Source organism: Poecile atricapillus, chromosome 2 (genome assembly GCF_030490865.1).
Source record: "Poecile atricapillus isolate bPoeAtr1 chromosome 2, bPoeAtr1.hap1, whole genome shotgun sequence".
NCBI classification, from domain to species: Eukaryota; Metazoa; Chordata; class Aves; order Passeriformes; family Paridae; genus Poecile; species Poecile atricapillus.
Genome location: NC_081250.1, coordinates 40,878,288 through 40,900,147, shown reverse-complemented (window position 1 = coordinate 40,900,147; position 21,860 = coordinate 40,878,288). Strand labels below are relative to the sequence as shown.

The following is a 21,860-nucleotide window of genomic DNA, read 5'->3' as shown; positions in this document are numbered from 1 at the left end:
AAGAAGAAAGTCAGTTGGTCATGTAAAATTAAATTATTGTATTGATAATTCAGCAAAGACAGGAGTCATCATTCAACTATGACTCTAAATTCCTGGATTAATTTAGTCTCACTCAAATTAGTGGGAGATCTGCTGTAGACTTTGATGGAGTGAAGGTCTTACCCTACTGTTGTTTGCATGGTGAATTACACAACCTACAAGTTAGATCATTAAAGGGTTCCTGAAATATGTTCCATAATTAAATACATTTTCACAAAGTAAGTCAATTTTTAAAAATGCGAGTTTATCCATGACTTAGACTAATCTATATTTAGTGAGCTAGAAAAATTCATGTTATTATCTGCAAGAATGCACAAGGATCAGTATGCCATCTTTCACCATAAATGTTTTGCCTTTTCCCATTTGAATTCAGACCATATTATCTTAACATTTTTTGTGCATGTTGACCTTTCACATCAAGGGCAGCAGTAACACTGCAATGTCATTTTTCTTGAAAGCTAACTTTTTATCACACCGTAACTCATTTCACTCAGTGGTATTATGACTCTAACAGAAGTGCCATGATATACCAAGATATGATGGATTTCAGAGAAATTTCCAAGATGAAGAAGTCATTTTTCCTCCTCCACAAAGCACAGTGCTATGAATATTCTGTAGAAACAATGATCTGAGATTTTTTTCCCTTTTCCTTTGAAGCAGAAGACTGATTTGCAGCAGAATTGCAAATTTCTCTCCTTATTTGTTTTTTCAATACCTTTCTATATATAGCACTCTATTTCTTGGCTTTTGAAAAGAAAACTATTTGATTTGAGAATGTTTCAAGCTGAAGAGAATCTATGTAAATATTCCCTGAGAGTAAACATGGAGCCTTGTCTATCTGTACTAACAATGAAGTACATGGTAATAATATGTTGCCCATTCTGTCTAAAATATCTGACTACTCCATGAGGGTTTGTCCTATGCAAATATTTCTTCCTAAGCTCTTTTCTTAGCTACAGTTCAAGGAAGCTGCAGCTTTCAAAAAAGACACGTTTCTTCAGTTACAGTTCCTACCCTTTGCTCTTCTAGCTGCTAAATTTACTTTTTCCTGTTGCAAAATCTTTGGCAAATATTTAAACAGTTTCATAGAATGATTTAGGTTGAAAGGGACCTTAAAGACTATCTAGTCTCTCTCCAGATTTCTTAAAGGACCCCTTCAGGTACTGAAAGATTGCAATAAGTTCACCCTGGGACCTCCTAAGCACAGGCCTTGGCTTCTTTACCAAGTATGTGCTTTTTGCTGTAGGACATTTATTATTACCCAAGATTGATCCTGAAAGGATAGCTCACTATTCCTAGCCATTTTTATTTATAGGTATATACATATATATATATACAGTATGAACTGGTTTTTAGAGCAATGAAATGAACATCCTTCCTCAGTGGCATTTCTTGGTATAAAGAATGGATACAATGGGATCAAGGCGCTGCTCTGCATCTTCCATAGCCGTGAGACTTCAGAGCTACAGAACAGGCAGCATTTGCAAAGGACCAAAGGCGAAAAAATGTGCATGAATCAAAGTAAGAGCAAAGGTTTCACCTGGCAAAGCCGACTCCTCTGCTGACTCCATTCGCATCTCTTAATATTCTGGTGGAAATGACATGTCCAAAGGGTTTCAGCATATTCTCCAGCTCCTGCTCATCCATGGACACAGGTAAATTTGAGATGTATAGATTTGTGGGATCTTGCTCTTGTTGCTACGACAAAATAAGAGAAATATCCTCAGTTAGGCTAAACATAATAGAATAGCTTCTGGTTCCTACAATAAGGGACAGTTAAAATAGGACCAAGCCAAGAATTCATAGCTGCACTGGAAGAAAAGCTGGTAATCTTTTCATGACAACAACGTATTTGCCAGATTTCTGCAAACTCTCATGCATGTGTGTAATTCTGTGCGTGATTGCTCTTATTGAACTCAGTGGCACTACTAATTTATAGAAAATGACTCTCATGCACAAGTATTCTTGTATTTGTGTCCTAATTTAGCAAAGAGATTGTGAAAAAAACGTGATTTCCACAAATGTGCTGATGTTAACATAAATAAAGAACAAAAATTCAATATCTATTTTAAGCAGATGTGCTTTCCAGCCTGAACACTTCTCATTCAGCCTTTTCATTGTAAAAAAGGTTGCTTGAAAACACAGAACACTTTTCGTAGTATGTTTTTCCTTTTCTTTCCCCTTCTTCTTTCATAATAATGAGCAGTAAGATCTAACTGGGCCGGGGGCGGGAGTGGGAGTTCTGCAGTTCAACCGATGGTCCTAGTGAGATAGGTCACATGTTTATTCTGAGACTAAATAAAAAAAAATCTTATAAAACAAAGCCTGTAGCATGAATAATTGAAAAAATGAATTTGAAAGCAGCTCTCTTGTTCTATTTCAGATCTTTAGGCTAAACTTTCCATTTTGGTAACTACCCCAACTCCTATTCTTGCTTGCTGAATTACTGCAAAACAACATGAAAGAGACATAGATGCCATATGTAAAATAAGTGTATTAAAGCAGTAAAAAACCTCTTGTCTACAGACAACCAGGTCTTGATTGCATTAAATCAATTTAGTTATGCCCTTGCACATTTACATGGCTCTGTCCATTTTGATTGATACAAGGTTTACATAATATCTGATTACCTGCCAGTATAAGCCTGACTGTGATCAGGCATAACTACATAATTTCAGCTAATGTTAAATAACCAAAAATGTAAGATACAATCATTATACTGCGCAGTAATCCACAGTATATCTTCTCTGAGAAAGTTTTCTGAGACAGAGTTTTTAATTCTTTTTATTACACATTTTAATGGGCAGAATTAATTTGTACTTGTTCAACATTGAGTTGACAACAGCAATACCCTTTTTTTGCTGAGTTGTCCTAAAATCAGATTAATAACCTTGCAGCAGCGCTGCAACCTTGCACTGTTATGAAATTACACACAGTCCTGCAGCCATCTGCCCTGGTATAACTAAACTAGTTTCAAATTACACTCCATTAAAATCAGTGAGAATGTGCCTTGTCAAACACAATCATGCATTCTGTTTTGAGAAGATGTATGAAGACAGGATAAAACCAAGATGGTCTGCTCTATCACTGCCTTGTATATTCAAGGCTTCAATACTGGAAAGAGAAATTGCTTCAAGCTATGATACACACACACCATCTTTGCAGGGACAAGAATGACTAAGGCAAATCTAATGTAGCTAAATACCAGAATCAGAAGCTGAAGGAAGTTTTTAGCTTTTCTTACCCCAGGCTCAAGGGCAATTTCAGCCTTTTTGTATGAGACAAAAAACTGAAAATGGATACCCCAAAAGGTCCAAAATCAGGAGGCATGTAAGGCTGTTGTACTGTTTAATGTGGATTCTGATCTCAGGGCTATGGATGCTTGTCTTTGGACATACTGGCAAATGACCACTGCATTCTAGCTTTGCATCTCCACACTCACTACCCCACGAAACAACACATTACCGTGCATGATGAATTCTTCACTGTTTTACAAAACATAAATAAAAGAGCAAAGTAGGCATGTTTTCAAGCTGCTGCCCATAAAAATATACCCAGTTATTTCTATGTCTTACGCTAAGGGGCAGAAGAAAGGAGAGGAACACCACACACATGAACACTGAACTTATTGCAGATTCAACTGTATGAAGTTACAAACTTCAAATCTAGGAAAACCTTCTTTCCCTTTTCAGTTATCTTTCCCTGCAGTCATCTTCCTTCCTCTCACATCAATTTACATTTATACACCTCCAAAAGCTAGTTCCTCTCCAGTAACCAGAAGATGCTAGTGAGGGGTCAGAACTGCTACAGTACCAACAATGGAAGGGAAATCATGCAAACAGTCCTGGAGGTAGACAAGAAAAGAAAAGGAATATGAGCTTCAGATCACACTTTTACCTTTGGGAAAAGCAAGGAGACAAGAATGCAAACCATTTTCTTCCTCTCTCTTTTTTTTTTTTTTACATTTTTCATTTTTTTCTGTATGCAAACTATTTAAGTTTTATTGATTGGTAGTTCCCCCCTTTTCCACCCTCCACACCCCGAAGTCACACAAAAAAATGAAAGATGTAGGAATTTGGAAGCATCTTCATTGTTACTAAGTACTTTGAAAGGGTGAGCAATAGAGGTAGATAAAGCAGAGCCATTCAAGAGGCAAATCGAAGCAGAAAGTTTTGCAATTCCAATTGGCACAGTTCTTCAGAAATAATTCCATTATTATGCAAACCTCTACCTATTGATTGGTTAAGGGCTTTGATTAATCCACCAATCAATGCTCAAGGACTAACATCTCTTGCTAATATTTAGAAAAAATATATGCTGATGAAATCCCTGTAGCCAAAGACCAGACTAATGTGGAAAAGTGGAGTTATGCATCAGTAACTTCATGACAGTCTCTGCTTTCACTGAAGCAGCTCGGTCCCGCAGCACATTAAAATGAGAACTCTTCCTTTGACTACTCAGTTTTCAAGCTGGGGCAAACAAATAAAATAAATAAGAACCGTTGCCAATGTGTCTCACTTCTAAACCAGGAACACATAAGCCTTTTAACTGTGCTAGAGATTAAATGTCCTTGTTTTAAATATCTGTGAAAGTTTGCTACACTCTGAGGATGAATGAAAGACTAGCAGACCATAGTCACTCTTTCACAGGGATCTGCCAAGCCTATCTTTTATCAATGTGATAAATAAATGTTGCAAGCAGGGAAAGACAGATGAGGCCACTCATGCTACCTCCACAACACAACAGTGTTTTCTAAGAAAGGAAAAAATTCACATTATTTTTCCTTACTATACAAATATAACATTTAGAGAAATACCCCTTTCCCTTACAGTGAAATATCACCCCACAGAAGCCACAGCTGACTGAAACAAGATGAAATGCCTTCACAGCCATGCAGCTGGGAGCTGAGCAGGCTTTACAGGGGTGGTGTGGAACCCAGCTGTCCTATCACTGTGCAGCCAGACCCCACTGCCACCTACCCTCATGAGTCCCTGTTTCTCAGGCTTGGTCCCACTCCCAGCCTCTGGCACTGAGGCTCCTTGTGATCTTTTTCAGTTGTGCAGAGATCTCTGATGTTCAGCGTGGAGGTGCTGACACATGCCTCTCATTTTGCCCAAGCCTTTTCATCCCAGATTCCACATGGTCCCGTGTGAGATATTCTCTTCCCCATCTCAGTGCGGCTGCTGAGCTTTTCACTGTCAAAGGTAAGCATCCTGCTGTTCAAAATATGCCTATTTATTGACAAGATAAGCCTAACCAGAACCATAAGTCCAAGCACCACATGAACTACTTGCCTTTCATAATCCTAAGAGCTGACAACTCAGTTTCTGCCTTCAGTGAAGGAACAGCTCCCAGGGTTTCAGGACTGATGGTGATGTTAGTGTCTGGATCAGGCTTCCTGTGGTTCATTTAATTCTCTCTAAGACTTTTCATTAGACATTAAAAAAATGCTGCTTCCCATCTTGGGCCACAAAAATCCCATTTATTATATCCCTCCAGTCCCAAAATGCACTGACTGACCAGTCATCAGTGAGAGAACTGGAATTTTTTTGTTTGATACTGAAAGTCACTTCAGAACTGCATCTTCCTCCTATGTCCCTAATAGTCTGGGCAGGAACCTAAAGGGTGAGTGGCAGAAAGCTGCATGCTCACCACAAACAGCTCCAATAGCACTGTGACTTGGATGCCCTGCAGCTGGAGACCTGGAGCCAGCGTGGTGGGGCCACCAGCCAAGCAGAGCCTGGCCTTTGCTAGTGATTTCATAGAATCCTAGAATCACTAAGGTGGGAAGAGACCTCCAAGATCAAGTCCAGCCATTAACCTAACACTGCCAGATCCACCACTAAACCATGTCTCTGAGCACCATATCTATGTGTCCCTTACAAACTTCTAGGGACCTCTCTGGACCTCTCTTTCTACCTCAGGAGTGACACACCTGTAGATACAGTCTTTCCAAAGCACTCTTGTCCCTTGGATCTAATCCCCCACGAGTGAAAAGGGCCTCCCCAGGGGGCCAGGGTCAGCCACTGCAGCTGACCACTGGCCTGGAGGCTCACAGGAGCAGGGGAAGGCTCTCTGCAGTGTGGAAGCAAAGCTCCTCTACCTTTCCCAAGCCCTGTGCCAAACATGGGCAAAATAATGGGTAAAACACCAGGCCAAGTTGCTGCTTCATGAAGAGAGTGGTGAAGGCAACCATACAGCCTGCTGTGTGTGCCAGCTGCAGAAGAACCATGCTCAAGACATGCAAACTTGCAATCACAGTCTCAAGACATGACCAAAAGCCTGCTCCTGTCTATCCTCACAGATGTTCATTTTAGTCATGATCTCCCACTTGACAGCCCAAGGATTTTCCATATACAGTTTGCACTTGCACTGCAGCCTCAAAGCAGGGATAAACTTATCCAGTCAGTCCCAATCCTATGAAATCCTGGCACAGCCTCACACCTTACACTAAGCGTATTCTGGGATCCTGGTATGTGCCAGTCTCTGTGGGTACACTGAGTGCCAGAGAATGAGCCAACAAAAGCAACAAAAAAGAAATTAAGTCAATTTAAGCCCCTCTCCAGAGAAGTGCATGGCTTTTTGCAACTCCCTTTGCTCCCACTGCAGCCTGTTTCACCATCATTGTATGAACATAATACCTCAGCTCCTCTGGCCCTTGCATTCCAGGGGCCATAGCTGCATGTGTATGTTGCAGTTGGGCCATTCTGGCTGGGGATGTGTATGATAGACACTCTTAAGGTGGTCAAAACCACTCCTAGGAAGGCTTAAAATTGTGAAGATTTAAAATAATTTTAATTCCAATTTGAAAAAAAAAAAAAATACAATTTTAAAATTGGAAGGTTTAAAATTGTGAATACAGCAAACTAACAGTAGGTCAAGCCCATGTTTTCGATTAGCTCTGACCAACTCCAGTGGTCAGCAGAGCAGGTGTCCTGCTGCAAGGCTCTGGAGGTCAGCACTGGGGAAACAGCCAGAAATTTTGACACTGCCTTTTAGCAAGAACTGGGCCAGTCACTCATCCCCCGAGGCCTTTGCCAAGAAGCAAAATAAGTTTATAATGCAGAGGATTTTAAATGCACTACACCAACAGCATTTCAAACAGAAAACAAACAAACAAACAAACAAACAAACAACAAAAAAAAACCCCAAAACCACCAACAAACCCTAGCAGAGGGTGTGCTGCAACTCCAAGTTTGCTGTTTGCTTTGCTGGGCCCTCCCAGACACTTCTGAAAGGAAAGAAAGCGTTCAGATGGGATTTTCCCTCCCATCTTGACATAATCTTTGGAAGCAAAGCGTGAAAAGCTGAAAGAACAATTCCTGCTTGTTCGAGCTGAGGCTGAGCCTCTTTACACAGTACGTTTAGTAATGCATTCTTTAAAGACACGTGTAGGGAGGGGCAGACAGCTTTTGGCGATGTTATTTTTTGTTCCAAAAAGGAACTCAAGCCTCTTTTAATCTGTGATCTCAGTAGGACTGGAAACTGAGTGTGTTTGGTTTATCTGGAAACCTTATGTACAAATTCCTTTTATTGAACCTACTTTATTTCTCAGAGCAGCTTGCTCTAGGAAACTAAGCACTGATTATGAGTTCAAATTATTTCTTTATCCATCTTCCAAACTTATTCTGGGAATTTAACTTTGTATACGGATCAATGTGAGATTCTGAACTCCTCTTTTAAAAGATATAATCAATATTTATACTAAGAGATTATATGCTTTTTTTTGTCTTTAATAAATAGAGAATTAATAATATTAATTTTGACACCAGTCAATATTACAGCTCACCTTTAAAAAAACAGCTCTGTCTTTTTAGACAGGTTCAAAACACCCTCAATCAGTATTTTTCCCAAATTAGTTCATCTCTGCCTTATGGCCACTGCCCAGATCTTCAGCCTCTGGATTGAACTCCTTGCCTTCTTTAAAGATCTGGGTTGAACTTCTGTCTCCCCTCAAGATAAAAATGGTAATTTTTAAAGAAAAAGCCATTTATGTGGAACCATGTATATGAAACCAGATCATGTATATGGAAACATTTATGTGCCATTTCATACATTTTTCAGTGTTTGCTTACTCTTTTGAAAACTGCAGTTGTATGGTAGCACCAGTCTCATCTACAGTTTACTAAATTATTTCTAAACTGGATTCTTTATAGCCACTAAGCTTAAAAGTAATTTAGAGGAAGAATGCAATACTTTCTCTCTGTAGATTCACATTCAATAGCTCTTCTTGTTGTTCTGTTTTGTAATATTTATGTTGTGAGTTCTGCAGATCATGAGAACTTTTCAGGACATCTAAAAGAGATTTTCATTTAAAAGTTGATTTTATGAGAATTTGGTTGGAGTCACACAACAAAATTCTGAATGAAAAGACTTTTCCCCCAGTTTTCTATTGTTACTCCATTTATTCCTGCTGCTTTTCCTCATTAATGTGGCATATTTTTTCACATGTGCAAAAGATGCCTGGTTTCAGACAGAGTAAGATACTGAATTTATAATCCTGGTGTGTAACTTCAGCTCTAATACCTGTCTTCAAGGTATGTCTTCTTCTAATGTCTTCAAGGAACATTTAGAGAGGTTCTCTCTTCACTGACCTATCCAGGCATGGCAGGATGCTCCTAACTTACTTAATCACTGTTAGATAGGATGAATACAGGCTAGTAATGTGAAAGTTGGAAGAAAGTCACCCCAGACTCCACCACCTCCTGGTATCAGAGAAGGGACAGCAGGAACTCCTTTTTCTTTTTCTCAGAGAGGATGGGAGGGAAGGGCATGATGTAGTGGTTGGGGATGGAGATCTTGCCCGTGTATGTTCATGTGGTGCCTTTCCAATCACTGAAGATACACTGATATGAATTGACAGTAGTCCACTTTCAAAGATTTTTTTACATTACATATTTTTTTATATAAAGAACAAACTAACCAACTCTCATGAAACCTTTGCTATAACAATGGTCCAGATGATGCAGCCTTCCAGATTTGTCAATGATGTATTTTGAGCCATCATTGCAGTAACACAACGTGAACAAAATGAATGAAGTGCAGCTGCCAGGGTTCCCTTTGACTTTTTCCTTGCTTATTTGCTTTCCTTTGTGTGGGCACATTTTTAACAATGTAGACAGCTAAATCAATGGCCAGTTAACTATTGATCCCAGGCTAGTTTCACTCTCTTGTTGAGCACTGTACCAAAAGGCTTACAATGCTATATAGAAAGCCTAAACTTCACATGGATTTTATTAGTGCACAACGCATTAATAATATAACAGATACAGTTGAAGGAAACTGCTAAAAGCAATGCAGGCCTCCTTGTCAAGAGTGTTTCCAAAGCTCTTTCATAGAATCTTGGAATTGTTTAAGTTGGAAAAGACCTTTATGACCACTGAGCCCATCCCTTAACCCAGCAATGCCAAGCCCATCATTAAACCATGTCACACATCACACAAACCTGCCACTTTTAAATCCCTCCAGAGATGGTGACTCCACCGCTTCCCTGGGCAGCCAGTTCCAATGCCTGACAATCCTTATGGTGAACTTTTTCCTCATCAATCTGAACCTCCCCTGGTACAACTTGAGGAAGTTTTCTCTTGTCCTACCACTTGTTTCCTGGGAGACCGACCCCCACCTGGCTACAACCTCCTTTCAGGCAGCTGTAGAGAATGATAAGGTCTCTAGTGAGCCTCCTTTTCTCCAGGCTAACCCCTGCTCCTTCAGTTGATCCTCACAGGACTTCTGTTCCAGAACATTCACCAGCTCCATTGCCCTTCTCTGGACCCACTCCAGCCCCTCACTGTCTTTCTTGCAGTGAGGGACCCAAAAGTGAACACAGGATTTGAGATGTGGCCTCACCAGTGCCAAGCACAGGGGGCCAATCCCTGCCCTGGTCCTGCTGGCCACACCATTGCTGATACAGGCCAGGATGCCATTGGCCTTCTTGGCCACCTGGGCACTGCTGGCTCATGTTCAGCCGGATGTCAAGCAGCACCCCCAGGTCCTTTTCCACCAGTCAGATTTCCAGCTGCCCTTCCCCAAGCCTGCAGTATTCAATGGGGTTGTTGTGACCCAAGTGCAGGACCCAGCATCTCACCTTGTTGAAGATCATACAGTTGGCCTTTTCCCATTATTCCAGCCTGTTCAGATCCCTCTCTAGAGCCTCCCTACCCTCCAACGCTCCTGCCCAACTTAAGATCATCTGCAAACTGACTGAGGGTGCAGTTAATCCCCTCCTCCAGATCATTGATTAAGGTATTAAACAGGACTGGCACCAACACTGATCCCTGGGGAACACCATTTGTGACCAGCTGCCAACTGGATGCAACTCCATCCACCACCTTTCCCTGGTCCTGGCCATCTAGACAGCTTCTATTGATGGAAACACATACATCCAAACCACAAGCAGCCAGGTTCTCCCAGAGACTGCTGTGGGAAATGGTGTCCAAGGCTTCAGTAAATTCTAGGTATCCACAGTCTTTCCTCACCCACTAAGTGTGTCACCTTGTCAGAGAAGGAGACCAGGCTGGTCAAGCAGGACCTGCCTTTCACAAGCCCATCCTGACTGGGCCTGATGCCCTGGTTGTCCTGTATGTGCTGTGTGATTGTACTCAAGATGCTCCATAACCTTCAGCGGCACCAAGGTCAGGCTGACAGACCTGTAGCTCCCCAGATACTCCTGTCCCTATGGATAGGTGTCACATTTGCTAACTTCCAGTCAACCACAGCCTTTCTGCTGGGAAATGACTGAAAGTGGCTTGATGAGCACTATGTGAGCTCCCTCAGTATCCTTGGGTGGATACTGTCTGGCCCCATGAACTAGTATAACAGAGCACTAACCATTTCCCCTGGGAATATATGGGCTTCATTCTGATCCCATCCCATCTTTCAAGCTCACCTGAACAACTGCTGGTCTTATTATTGAGGACTGAGAAAAAGAAGGCATTAAATACATCAGCTTTTTCCTCATTCTTTGTCACTGTTTCCCTCTACATCCAATAATGTATGGAAATTCTCCTTAGCTCTCCTTTTACTGCTGATGTATATATAGAAGCAATTTTTTATTTTCTTTCATGGCAGTAGCCAGATTACTGTCTAGTTGGGTTGTCAATCCCAACATGTTTTTTGGTGAAGAAGCCCTAATTATCACATGACCATTCTCAGGTGCTTCTGAGGTTTCCAACACATCAATCAATAACCCCTGTGTTCTTGCTCCTGCATGGATCTCCATCCCCTATCTCCACTGAGACAGCAGATCTCACTAGCACACTGTCCCTCAAACACTGGCATGATGCCGCCAGGCTTATCTCTACTGAGCCTGGCTTTATCCCTTTTCCACTTTAAATTTTTTTGCATTAGGCATTGTTGGAAGCATGAGCTATCTCCTTAACCAAGACTGTCTAAACACAGATGGTTTCACAGGGAAAATACTGAAGAACAGAGAATATTTGGTTATTCAAAGCAGCTTATTTTGTCTTAGGTACCTTCAAAAGAATCTCTTTGTTGTTTGATGGTCTTCCAAAGGCTCCAATATACAAAGATTTAACATCCTGAGATGTTAAGTCTCACACCCTGACAGATCAACTTCACAGTAGTCACTTTGCCTTCTTAGACTTATTGTTGACTACATGTTTCATAAATTATCTTTCTTGTGTGCCCAGCCTTACTTGATTACACTATGATGGTTCAAAATTTATTAACATTGTGGTGTTTCCAAAGACTTGCAAGAGATTTGGCCCCAGAATAATTATGTAACCACTACATAGCATTAATTAAGCCAAATCCATCTAACATTATAAATACAGCTAAAACTAAACCTGCAACATCCTTTTTCCTATAAACTTGATTGTCACTAAGTCATGTCAAAAGTCTCTTAACAATGAGTTCACTTTCTGAAAAGACAAATAAGTTCTGCCCACAAACACAGAAAACACTCAGAAGTGCTCTTCTGAAAAAAAAGCATTCTCCCAATGATTTTCAAAAGTATTTTATTGTTATATGCATAATTAAATTTAAGAAATTATGAACTTTATAATGACCCAAGAAAAGAACTGCCATTTGAAATTATTTTCTGGAATCATCTAATCAGAAAAGAGAGATGTGACTTGGGCACCCAGCATTACCGTGCCATCACTGAAGCACTCTTTGCAGTCACTTCTTAAACAAGGCATAGGCTAAAATTTGCTTTACCAAATTTTGTCCGAAAATTGCAAACAAGCAAATTTCTAAACCTCCTGACATATGAAGAGAAAAAACAAAAGATATTGTAGGAAGTTATTTGTCAAAAATACCTGTATCAGCTCCACAGTACAGTATTATTTATAACTACTGTTTTAATTAAAACCATGAACTTTAAAAGAGTTCACAGTTTATATATGCCCAGGATTTCTTCTCTCTGTGCAAACTATCAGAGTGCTGTGTCTGCTGTGTAAGCTGGACTCAGCTTTCTTTTAATTAAGTTTGTTCATGGACAGCACAGCATTTGCTAAAGCTAAATATTGCTGGAACTGAATTGTTATTGGTCTGTCCAGCACAGAGCTGCTGCAGAACCTTCCATCATGCAATTCACCTGCCAGCGGTGATTTGATTTGCCCTTTGTCTTCTGTAGGAAATATGGGTTTGAGTCACTATGGTTGCTTCTGTCAAATCCTGTAAGGTACATGGTAGCTCCTTTCAGTTCTACAGAATACAGTCGTAACCAGAACTATCAAAGACTGATATAAAAACCTCTTATTTGTACTTTTGCTATCATAAGGTGAGATTTTTAAAACTCCTTGCTTCTTAGTCTGGAAGTTCCAGCTTCCAGTCTGCACAGTACAGTGCAGCCAAAAAGGCAGATCAACTCAGAAAAAAATCATTGTGTCATTCTAGCTTAGCATACGTTCAGTTGTCTCCATATTCTCTTTCCCTTTGTTTTAGTCACTGCTTTGATATTCTTATTGCTGTTAAGTAAGAATCAATTAATTACCTCAGATGATCTGATGGCTGTCTATAGCAATTTCTGAAAGTGCTACATTGACGCCTACCCAGGAACCTGAAATCAGAAACTCACTTATAACCTCTGGAAGCAAAAGGCTAATTTACCAGATGAGTTGCAATGTAAGATGAACACCTTTTCTATTTATTTTGATTTGTCATCGAAGGTGTTGTGGTGAACTTATGACAGTTTCCTATTGCCCATTGGACAAAATTGCCTCAAGTATGTTTCCTTTATGCCATACTGGGCTAATGACATGCTGATTGATGTATATTTTACAGGATTCTCTTACTGATATTTAGACAATAGTCAAGTCCTTTTTCCCTGCAGAGAGTAAATGAATCTTGCAATTTAACTCTGCTATTGGCTTTCTCCCAGAACAAGGTTTTACATGATACTGTCCAACAGAAAGGATGTGTTTGTGATGTGCAACAGAGAGCAAAGAGGTCACAGAAGAGACTGTTTGCTTTGCAAGTGGACATAGCATGAAATCAGGTCACAGTATAAACTTTCCATTATCAATAAGGGAGAAAACTAATTCGACCTAAATTTCCATATGCACTAAATCAATAACATTAAATTAACAGCTTAATTTAAAGTGCTCTTAAAAAAAACCCCCAACTTAAAAGTATGCACTGAAACATCCCATTTTAATAGACTCTTGTGACAATTCTTTGTAATTTTGAAAAACATGATACAGCAAATAATAAGTATTTTGTAGCACTGCTTACTTAAGTTCTTCAAAAAATACCTGCAGTGCCAGTGACACTAATCAGTTGAAATGCTTTTTTTTATATATGTAAAATGCTCAGTGAAAAAAAATCTGATTATAATACTATATGAAAAAGAAATTCAGTTATTTTGCTCTATGTAAAGGCATACTTCCAAGCACCTGACATAAACACCAAGCATTTCAAGAATAAACTCTTGTTATATTGAGGCAATATAACTCTTACAAGAATTCTACAGTTCTTCCTTGCATAAGCTGAAATATCAAGAGTTACGATAAGGGATGCTCAAAAGCTGCATTTGTGCACACAGCAATGCAGATTCTAGAGTAAATGGCTTAAATGATTACAGCATTACTAGATTGTGTTTTTTAATCTACATTTGTCAAGATGGCAGCTCTCAAGAGTGGTGAGTCCTGGAGCTGACTGGGCTGTTCTACTTCCTTACCTCAAAGTTCAAAGCAGAACGTCTGTGCTCACAGTAACATTAGACCAAAAGGATGGCAAATGGCAGTGGAAACAAATGGTTTTCTCCCTAATGTGTCTCAGGATACAATACCACTTGTTCAGTGCAGAGGTCAGAGTGCAATGTCATTGCAGAGGACAAAGCTGGGTTCCTCCAACTGTAGATAAAAAGCATTTAGATCAACCTGTGCATTAGCCCCTCCTGTGTAACTTGTGGAGACTGTAGCAGGTGTTAGAGCAGAGGTTGGATGCTCCTTCCTTGGCAAAGGAAGCAATGGGACTTCTTAAAGAACAGGAGCATGGCAAAGGTGAGGGTTTTGCTGTCTGATCTTCCAGTGGCTACAGGATGGCATAATGGAACAGCAGAGCAACAAGTTACAGATGTGTTTGTGTACACATAACCTGTACTTGGCCACAGTGGCTTTAGGACTTACTGTCTACTATTTTTAGCAGCTGTTCTTTCCAAGTACAGAGTATTTGCTCTGTCATGGCCTGATACTTCTCTAACTGAATGCAACAGAAAAATTCTCTTTGGTTTAGTTGGCAGCATCAGGATCTGTGCTCGGAAAATATTTTCAGACCCGCATTCAGTTTAATAAAGATGCAAATACTCCAGTGAATGCATTTCTTCTGATGATCATCATGCATTTATTGTTTTCCTTTAATATTTCATTTCAAAGCTGTCAGAAATACAAAGACAAAATAGATTTGCACACGGGGTTAAATTAATATCAATGTTGCATCCACCTGTAGATCAGCAGGAACTCCTGCTTCTCTTGAGAAGCTTCTCTAGATTTGGGGCTAAGTCTGAGGAATCCAAGGAAACTCAGATTTCTTTGCTTAAAATTTAAAGACTTAATATTTTACTGTCTACACTTGGACTAGAAAAAGACCACAGCTATTAACAGTAGTAAATTATCAGCACTGGGACAGCATTAAAAGCTTTAAGAGGACTTTTTGGGACAGTAAAAGGCTTTTTAATATTTGACCTACTGACCCAAAGGCGAATTCAAGCAGTGCACAGGTCCCATGTGATTGCCTGTGAAGAAAACGGAAGGCTTTCTTTTGTCATGTTTTGTGTTACTTCCTATAAACCATAAATGAAGTCAGAATTTTCTAGTCTGGGAATTCCTGTTGGGATAAAGGTTGAGGCCTACTTAGCCTGAGTCCATACAAACTGCTAGAGAAGAGTTATTCATCTTGATGCACATGCCAGAAATAGAAACCTACTAGTCCTTGAGGATGCATCAATTTTCAGGGAGTCTGGATACTTTAAACTACTACAGAAACCTAAGGAAAAAAACCCCGACATAGACACTGCTTAAGGAAACCAAAATCCATCATAAAACACCGCCTTGACAGCTTTATTTTGAGAAATCTGTATTTAACACAGACAAAAATACCATTTCCATTTAAGATCAGGCTCAGCTCACAAAATATACAGTGCAGAAATACTTGTACTATATCTAAATGCATCAGATATAAAAAGGCAACCAAGTCATGTTTCAAATGCAACAAGGGGTGGTTATCACTCAGAAGCACGACAGACGCAACACTACCACATTTTCCCTATTTGTGGAAGTTCCAAAGCTGAGTCAGCACGTCCCAGCAGAGGGTTAGCAAGAGGGCCTTGAAACAATCAGTTTCCACTCCCACAGATGAAAATGAGGAAATATTATGAGTAAGGGAGAAAAATGAAACTTTCATTTATTTAAAGCATAACATACTAAAATAGAACAAAAAGGCAGGGTTGGATTGCTGTGATTAACACTGCTAAATCCCATTGCATGACACAGTCCTGAACTGCTGAGCTGTCTATGCTTTCCTCAGTACCCATTAGAGCAGGTTTTGCTCTGGGTGATGAGATTGCCCTGGTAAATGATGTTGAGATTAGGAGCCAACATCAGGAAAGAAACATGCAGTGGTCAATGATAGGGTTAAAATCCTGCCTCTTTGCCAAATTGAGCAGGCATGGATGGTCCCATGGTATCCAGGTGGACGTCTCAGCAGTGCTGGCACTGTCCATCTAGATTTTTCCTGCCAGGGAAGTCCACTGCTCCACAGCTGCAGTCAATGTCAAAAAGCAGAGCCCAGGCAGCAGGAAGCTGAAGGGGGACTGGGTTGTGTGTGACTGCTTCCCTCCCTGCTCTGCCCTCAGCTGACCTGGGGCTGTGATCAGCTCCAGGGCAGCTGCAGAGGTTACAACTAATGAACAGGGAAAGCACAGCAATGGCAGGAAACAAATCAATAACCCATGGTGGCCAGGGAAGAGGGGCCAGGCATCTGCAGTTCCTCATAGTATGCTTGGGAGAATAAGATGAGCTAAGTGTCAAAGCTTACCTTCCCTGACACAGAAACCAAGTACCACTGGGGAAGAAAGCATTATTTAAGGCTATATTATTCTTTGTGTAGGCAGAAAATAGGGATCTGAGTGGTTTAGTGCATTACCTAGAGGTTTGGGGAAAGTCAGGGGACAGTAGTAAGCACTCCATTATCTCTCCAATACTGGAGGAGACAGGAAAGATAGAGAGAGCAGTATGAGAAACATAGTTCTCCTCTTGCCATTTGATGAAAGCAGAGAGGAAAAGGGATTTTATTGTACTTTTCCATCCACAAAGAACATAGTGCAAGATGGAGGTGGGGAGAAGCAGTGAACCAAAAAGCAGTCTATGAAACTCTCTTGCATCCAAAAAAACCAAAGTAAGCACAAGTTCTTAATGAGTTTTCCTGCAAACCTTTCATTAGTTCCTTCCACATTTCATATCAGCTAGAAGAATATTTTCTCAGCAATGAACACTGACTCAAGTTTTCCAAGCCAATGAATGTTTCCAGTTGCATATTCCCAGAGAAAATGACAAAGTCAACAATTATCTGCAGAAGGAAGCAGAAAACCACTCTGAAATTAGAATAGGTATAGCAAGGTCGACAATATGGCCAGTTGTATCCACCTATGAAAGGTCAAGACAGAATTATAAAGCAAATTTTGTTGAGCCATGAGGAACCATAACCTGGTGTTGTGGTTATAACCTGTGAAGAAGAAAAAGAATTTCCCTCTGTTCAAGAGACTGGAGTGAAAGGGCACATGTGCTGTTCTTGTGGCAGAAACAGAGTTTTGAGAAAGCCATTAAGCAAAGTTATTGGCAACCAACATGAAATAACAGATTCAGTTGTCAGCTGGTCAGCTGGTGAGATGCATCAGGGCTGGGGTGGTTGGACAGGGGCTGTGCAACACAGGGCTATCAGGGTGGGAAGGAAAAGCTCAGAGGTGCTTCTGCACGAAACTCATGAAGTTCATTGGCTTAGTAACCCAGAGACCAGGGGGCAAATTGTACAAGGATGGCACAAGATGATACAAGAGAACAGTACAGCTGAGATTGAAAGATATTGCAAGTTGAATTCAAATAAAGCACAGTACTTTAGCCTGAGTACACATGACCAGTCCCTGCAAGAAGGAGAAATGGATGAAAGAAATGGTCCAAGCTCTGTTACTCCATCTTTCCTTTTGTTTCCAGAAATCTGGCCTTGGCTGGGTGTGACTGCTCACGTCAGTGACTTGCTATGTTGTACTAAACTGGCCTGTGAGAAAATGCACTGGCATTCCAATATTCAGCTCTCTGAGGTTCATGCCTATCTGTTCTTATGACTATTCAGTATTTTGGCTGTGGGTAAGGTGTATATGTGTGAGCCTGTGTGTGTGCGTATATGCGTGGGAATCACAGAATGCCCTGGGTTGGAAGGGATCTTAGAGGTCTTGTAGTTCCAGCCCCCCTGCCTGTGGGTAGGGATGCCTTCCACTAGATCAGGTTCCTCAGAGCTCCATCCAGCCTCGCCTTGAATACTTCCAGGGATGGGGTATCCACAACTTCTCTGGGCAGCCTGTTCCTATGCCTTGCCACCCTCATGGTGAAAAATTTCTTCCTTATATCTAATCTAAATCTGCTCTCTCTCACATTTAAGCCATTTCCCTTTGTCCTGTCACTACATGCTCTTGTAAATAGCCTCTCTCCATCAATGGTGGAATAATGTGTTTGAGTATATAAGTATAGTGCTGTATTATATACATAAAAACAAAATATACACATAAAAATGCATTCCACTTTACATATGCTTTCGATTTTGAAGATCTGGTTAAACAGATGCCTATGTGTAAAAACATATAAGACTACATCCAGACTTCCAAAAAAAGGATGCACATTTGCAGTTGCGCATCATGTGTGTAAGTGACTGTGTATGAAAACTTGATATCCCCATACATAAGCACTTAATGTGCTTAGCTGGTGGTCTGCTTGTATGTGACTAAATATATCTGCATGTAATCATATTTTACATTTACTTGTATATATGTATAAGCTGTTCATATAAAAAGTGATAGCTGCATCAATCCAACAAATGAAGGATGCTATTATTCTCTTTCTCACTTATAAATCATAAGCAACTCTAAGATTTTCTGCAGTAATAAAACTGTGAGACAAGATGTACAGGCATTCCTTGAGTCCCAGACTGGAAAGGAATCACAATTGGGCATTTTGTTTGTAGTGGATTTCTGGGAATTAAAGACAAAGGGGAAACTGCTGGAGGGTATAGAGGGAGTGGTGTGGTCTCCTCCTAGGATGCTGAAAGCTGGACCTGATTCTTTTGTGGGTCCTTAAATTATCTGAGTCATCAGGACAAGGGGGAATGGGTTCAAACTGAAAGATGGGAGGTTTAGATTAGATAGCAGGAAGGAATTCTTTACTGTGAGGGTGGTGAGATACTGGAACAGGTTGCCCAGAGAAGTTCTGGATGCCCCATTCCTGGCAGAGTTCAAGGCCAGGTTGGGGTCCTGAGGGGGAGTTCTGATCAACTGGGTCTAGTGGGAGGTGTCCCTGCACATAGGCTGGAAATAGATTCCTTAAGATCCCTTCCAACTCAAACCATTCTATGATTCTATGATTCTATGACTTTATTCCAGATTCAGAATAATTTTTTATAATGAAAAAGACAGCATTAAAGAAGAAAACTTGAACTACCTAACACTTTAGGCTTCTGGATTGCCTCTCTCAGGTGCTGTATTCATAACTTGTTTTCAGAACTGTTTTAGTGAAAAGCTGAAGGCTTAAAAAGGGAACATCTTAAACTCTCAGCTCTCTACTACACTACTAGTGCACAGAAGTAGAATGAGAGAGAGACATTTTATCATGTAAATTAGGAGTGCTTTATCTGAGGTGCACTTTGAAGACACAAATAAAAAACAAAACAACCTCGACCATTTTTTGTGGAGGTAAAATGCAGTTGTTTCTAAAGGAGGTAAGACAGAAAAGATACCTGTGAAATTCCAGTCTGTTTGTGAGGTTCCCTTCATGACTGTAGCAATTCCTGGTGGCACATGGTAAAACATACTGCTGTGGATGTGTGAGCTTTCTTTACTAGCTGTGTAAACACTTTAAACCTAAGGGACCAAACCTGATACTATGCAGTCCTGAGAAACCCATGTTCAGCTCAACTTTGTCAACAAATTATGCTAATGTTACATGTATTCTGTGAACCACTTAAAAAGAAAAAAAACCCAAATCACAAAAACTCCCCACATCCATGTGCTAAATATGGAGTTGGTCAAAAAACCCCAAATGTACCAAAAAAACCCTCAAAAATGCTCAGGTTCTCCAAGACGAAAATAAATATCCACTGGATCCCACTGAGTAATGTTTCAGTCTGATGTTGACTCAGTTGTGGACCTGCAGATCGGTGACTGCCCCAGACAGTGCACATCCAGCAGCCTCAGGATGGGATCTGACACTCAGAGGTTTCCCAGCCTTTCCACGCCAGGGAGCGGATGAGGCTGGCTCTGCTGGGAAAAGCGTCAACAACCTCTGCAGCTTGTTTGTTTTTTATGGGAAATAGTTTCGAGTTACATGACCCTATTTTTAAAGATCAATCACCTTAACCTGCTAGGCTGCCTTTCACAGGTTCTTGAGAAATTACATTGTTTCAAATGAGCAAGCAATTCCCTGAGAGAGTGAATAGCTAAGGAGTAGAGCTATTTGCATTTATTCTTCTATTAATTTTAAGACCTTAAATAACAATATTTAAGGAGCTGAAAATAGTCAAGTATGAGACAAAAATATTTAGAGGTAGTCAACCAAATCACAGGTCATGCAGTGAAACAAGAAGAAAAAACAAAATACACAACCAGCTTCTGCCACTTGTGACACACCTAGAAAATTGTGTTGTACTGTCCCAGTGTTGCTAATCCCCATGTAAGTAACAAATTTCCCCACTTTTCAATTCTGCTAAACTTGCTATCCATTCTATAAGCTCCAAAATTAACAAGAAGAAAAAGAAATACTATTCAGAGACAAAGCCCACTTGAAGCCAAGGCCCTGAGTACTCTGGGACAATTAAAGTGCAGCCTGGGTATATTAATCACAGTCTTCTGGCCCATTTCCAAATTGGGCAATTACAATCTGCCTACCTCAAATTCTCCCCAGTTTCAAATGCAGGAGTTATTTGTGATTTCCTTCCTATAAAAAGTATTTAGCACAGTCAGTAAAGACTGGTTTCATTCAAGTGATGAGTGAATAACCCACATTGACTACAGAAAAATGTGTAAAAGCACTTTAGGATCCTTCAGGAAGGACACTTATTACCATGTATAATGGTCATTTTACAATCCTTTTACTATTCTAAGAGGAAGTACTCCTATCTAGATATTTCTTCACGGGCCTTTTAGTAACCCAGTAGTTCAGAGTATAGGGTTGTTTTTCTAAAATTAAATTATGGTAGATTATTTTTTTTTGTTAATTGAAGATGATAGATTTGAAATGCAAGCACTGTATCACAAAGACAGTTTGGGAACACATACACAACTTCTACTTCAAAAACTATTCAGACAATTTCTGAGCCAAAAAAGATTAATGATTTATTATGGGGCTCATTAATCAAAAATTGCGTGTGCATGTTTTTTAAAGGACCAATTCCACTGTTCAAGTCAATTAGGTCCTCTAAAGCTATTACATTGGGAAGGAGCCACAATATTACCAAGACTTCCTGCAATATTGTTGAGACTTCCCCAAGTGTATTTAGAGTATAAAATAAATGCTATTATTCAGGAGATACTGAATTGCTAAGCTTCTTAAATTTGTACAATTGGGAACTTGAAGTACATTAAAATGCTGAAACTCATTAAGAGCCCTTTTCACAGCTGCAAAATCGTTGGCATTCACAGCACCAAGCAGAACAATAAAACACTCCCCACACCTTTGAACAGGGCAACTTCCGTTCCTCCAGCTCTGCTTTAATGAATCACTGAGGCAGAACTGGTATCTAACCTCTCCGTCAACCTCTTCCATTGAAAGTAAGAAACAAAAAGCCACAATAACCCTAATATTCTGCACAGAAAAGAAAAATGTACAAGCATACTGTACTAACCCTCCCCCAGCACAAAAAAACTCAGCTATCGCTGTGTCTTTGTCAGAATGTAATTCAATTTTCTCCATCAACAAGAGACGAACCATCTTCAGAGGCAGAAACTAATCCATGTCCTTCTCTCAAACCACCCACTAAACCATACCCACTAGACTTTGTTTGCTTGGGTGTCACTATTCTGAACCCAAAGTACAGGATGGAGCATTAGGGAGAGTGTTTTCACTAACACTAGCTGGGTAAGGTCACTCTGTAGGCCAAAA

General features: G+C 40.2%; 1 protein-coding gene across 8 annotated transcripts in view; it reads right to left on the bottom strand.

Annotated features, from left to right (window-relative positions):
• RBMS3 (RNA binding motif single stranded interacting protein 3) overlaps positions 1-21,860 on the bottom strand; it is a 709,899-nt gene that overhangs the window by 154,336 nt on the left and 533,703 nt on the right. For all 8 annotated transcript variants that reach the window (XM_058830558.1, XM_058830560.1, XM_058830561.1 and 5 more), the window contains one exon: positions 1,580-1,737. In XM_058830558.1, coding sequence (XP_058686541.1) covers positions 1,580-1,737 — 158 coding nt within the window. The remainder of the gene's footprint in view (positions 1-1,579; positions 1,738-21,860) is intronic.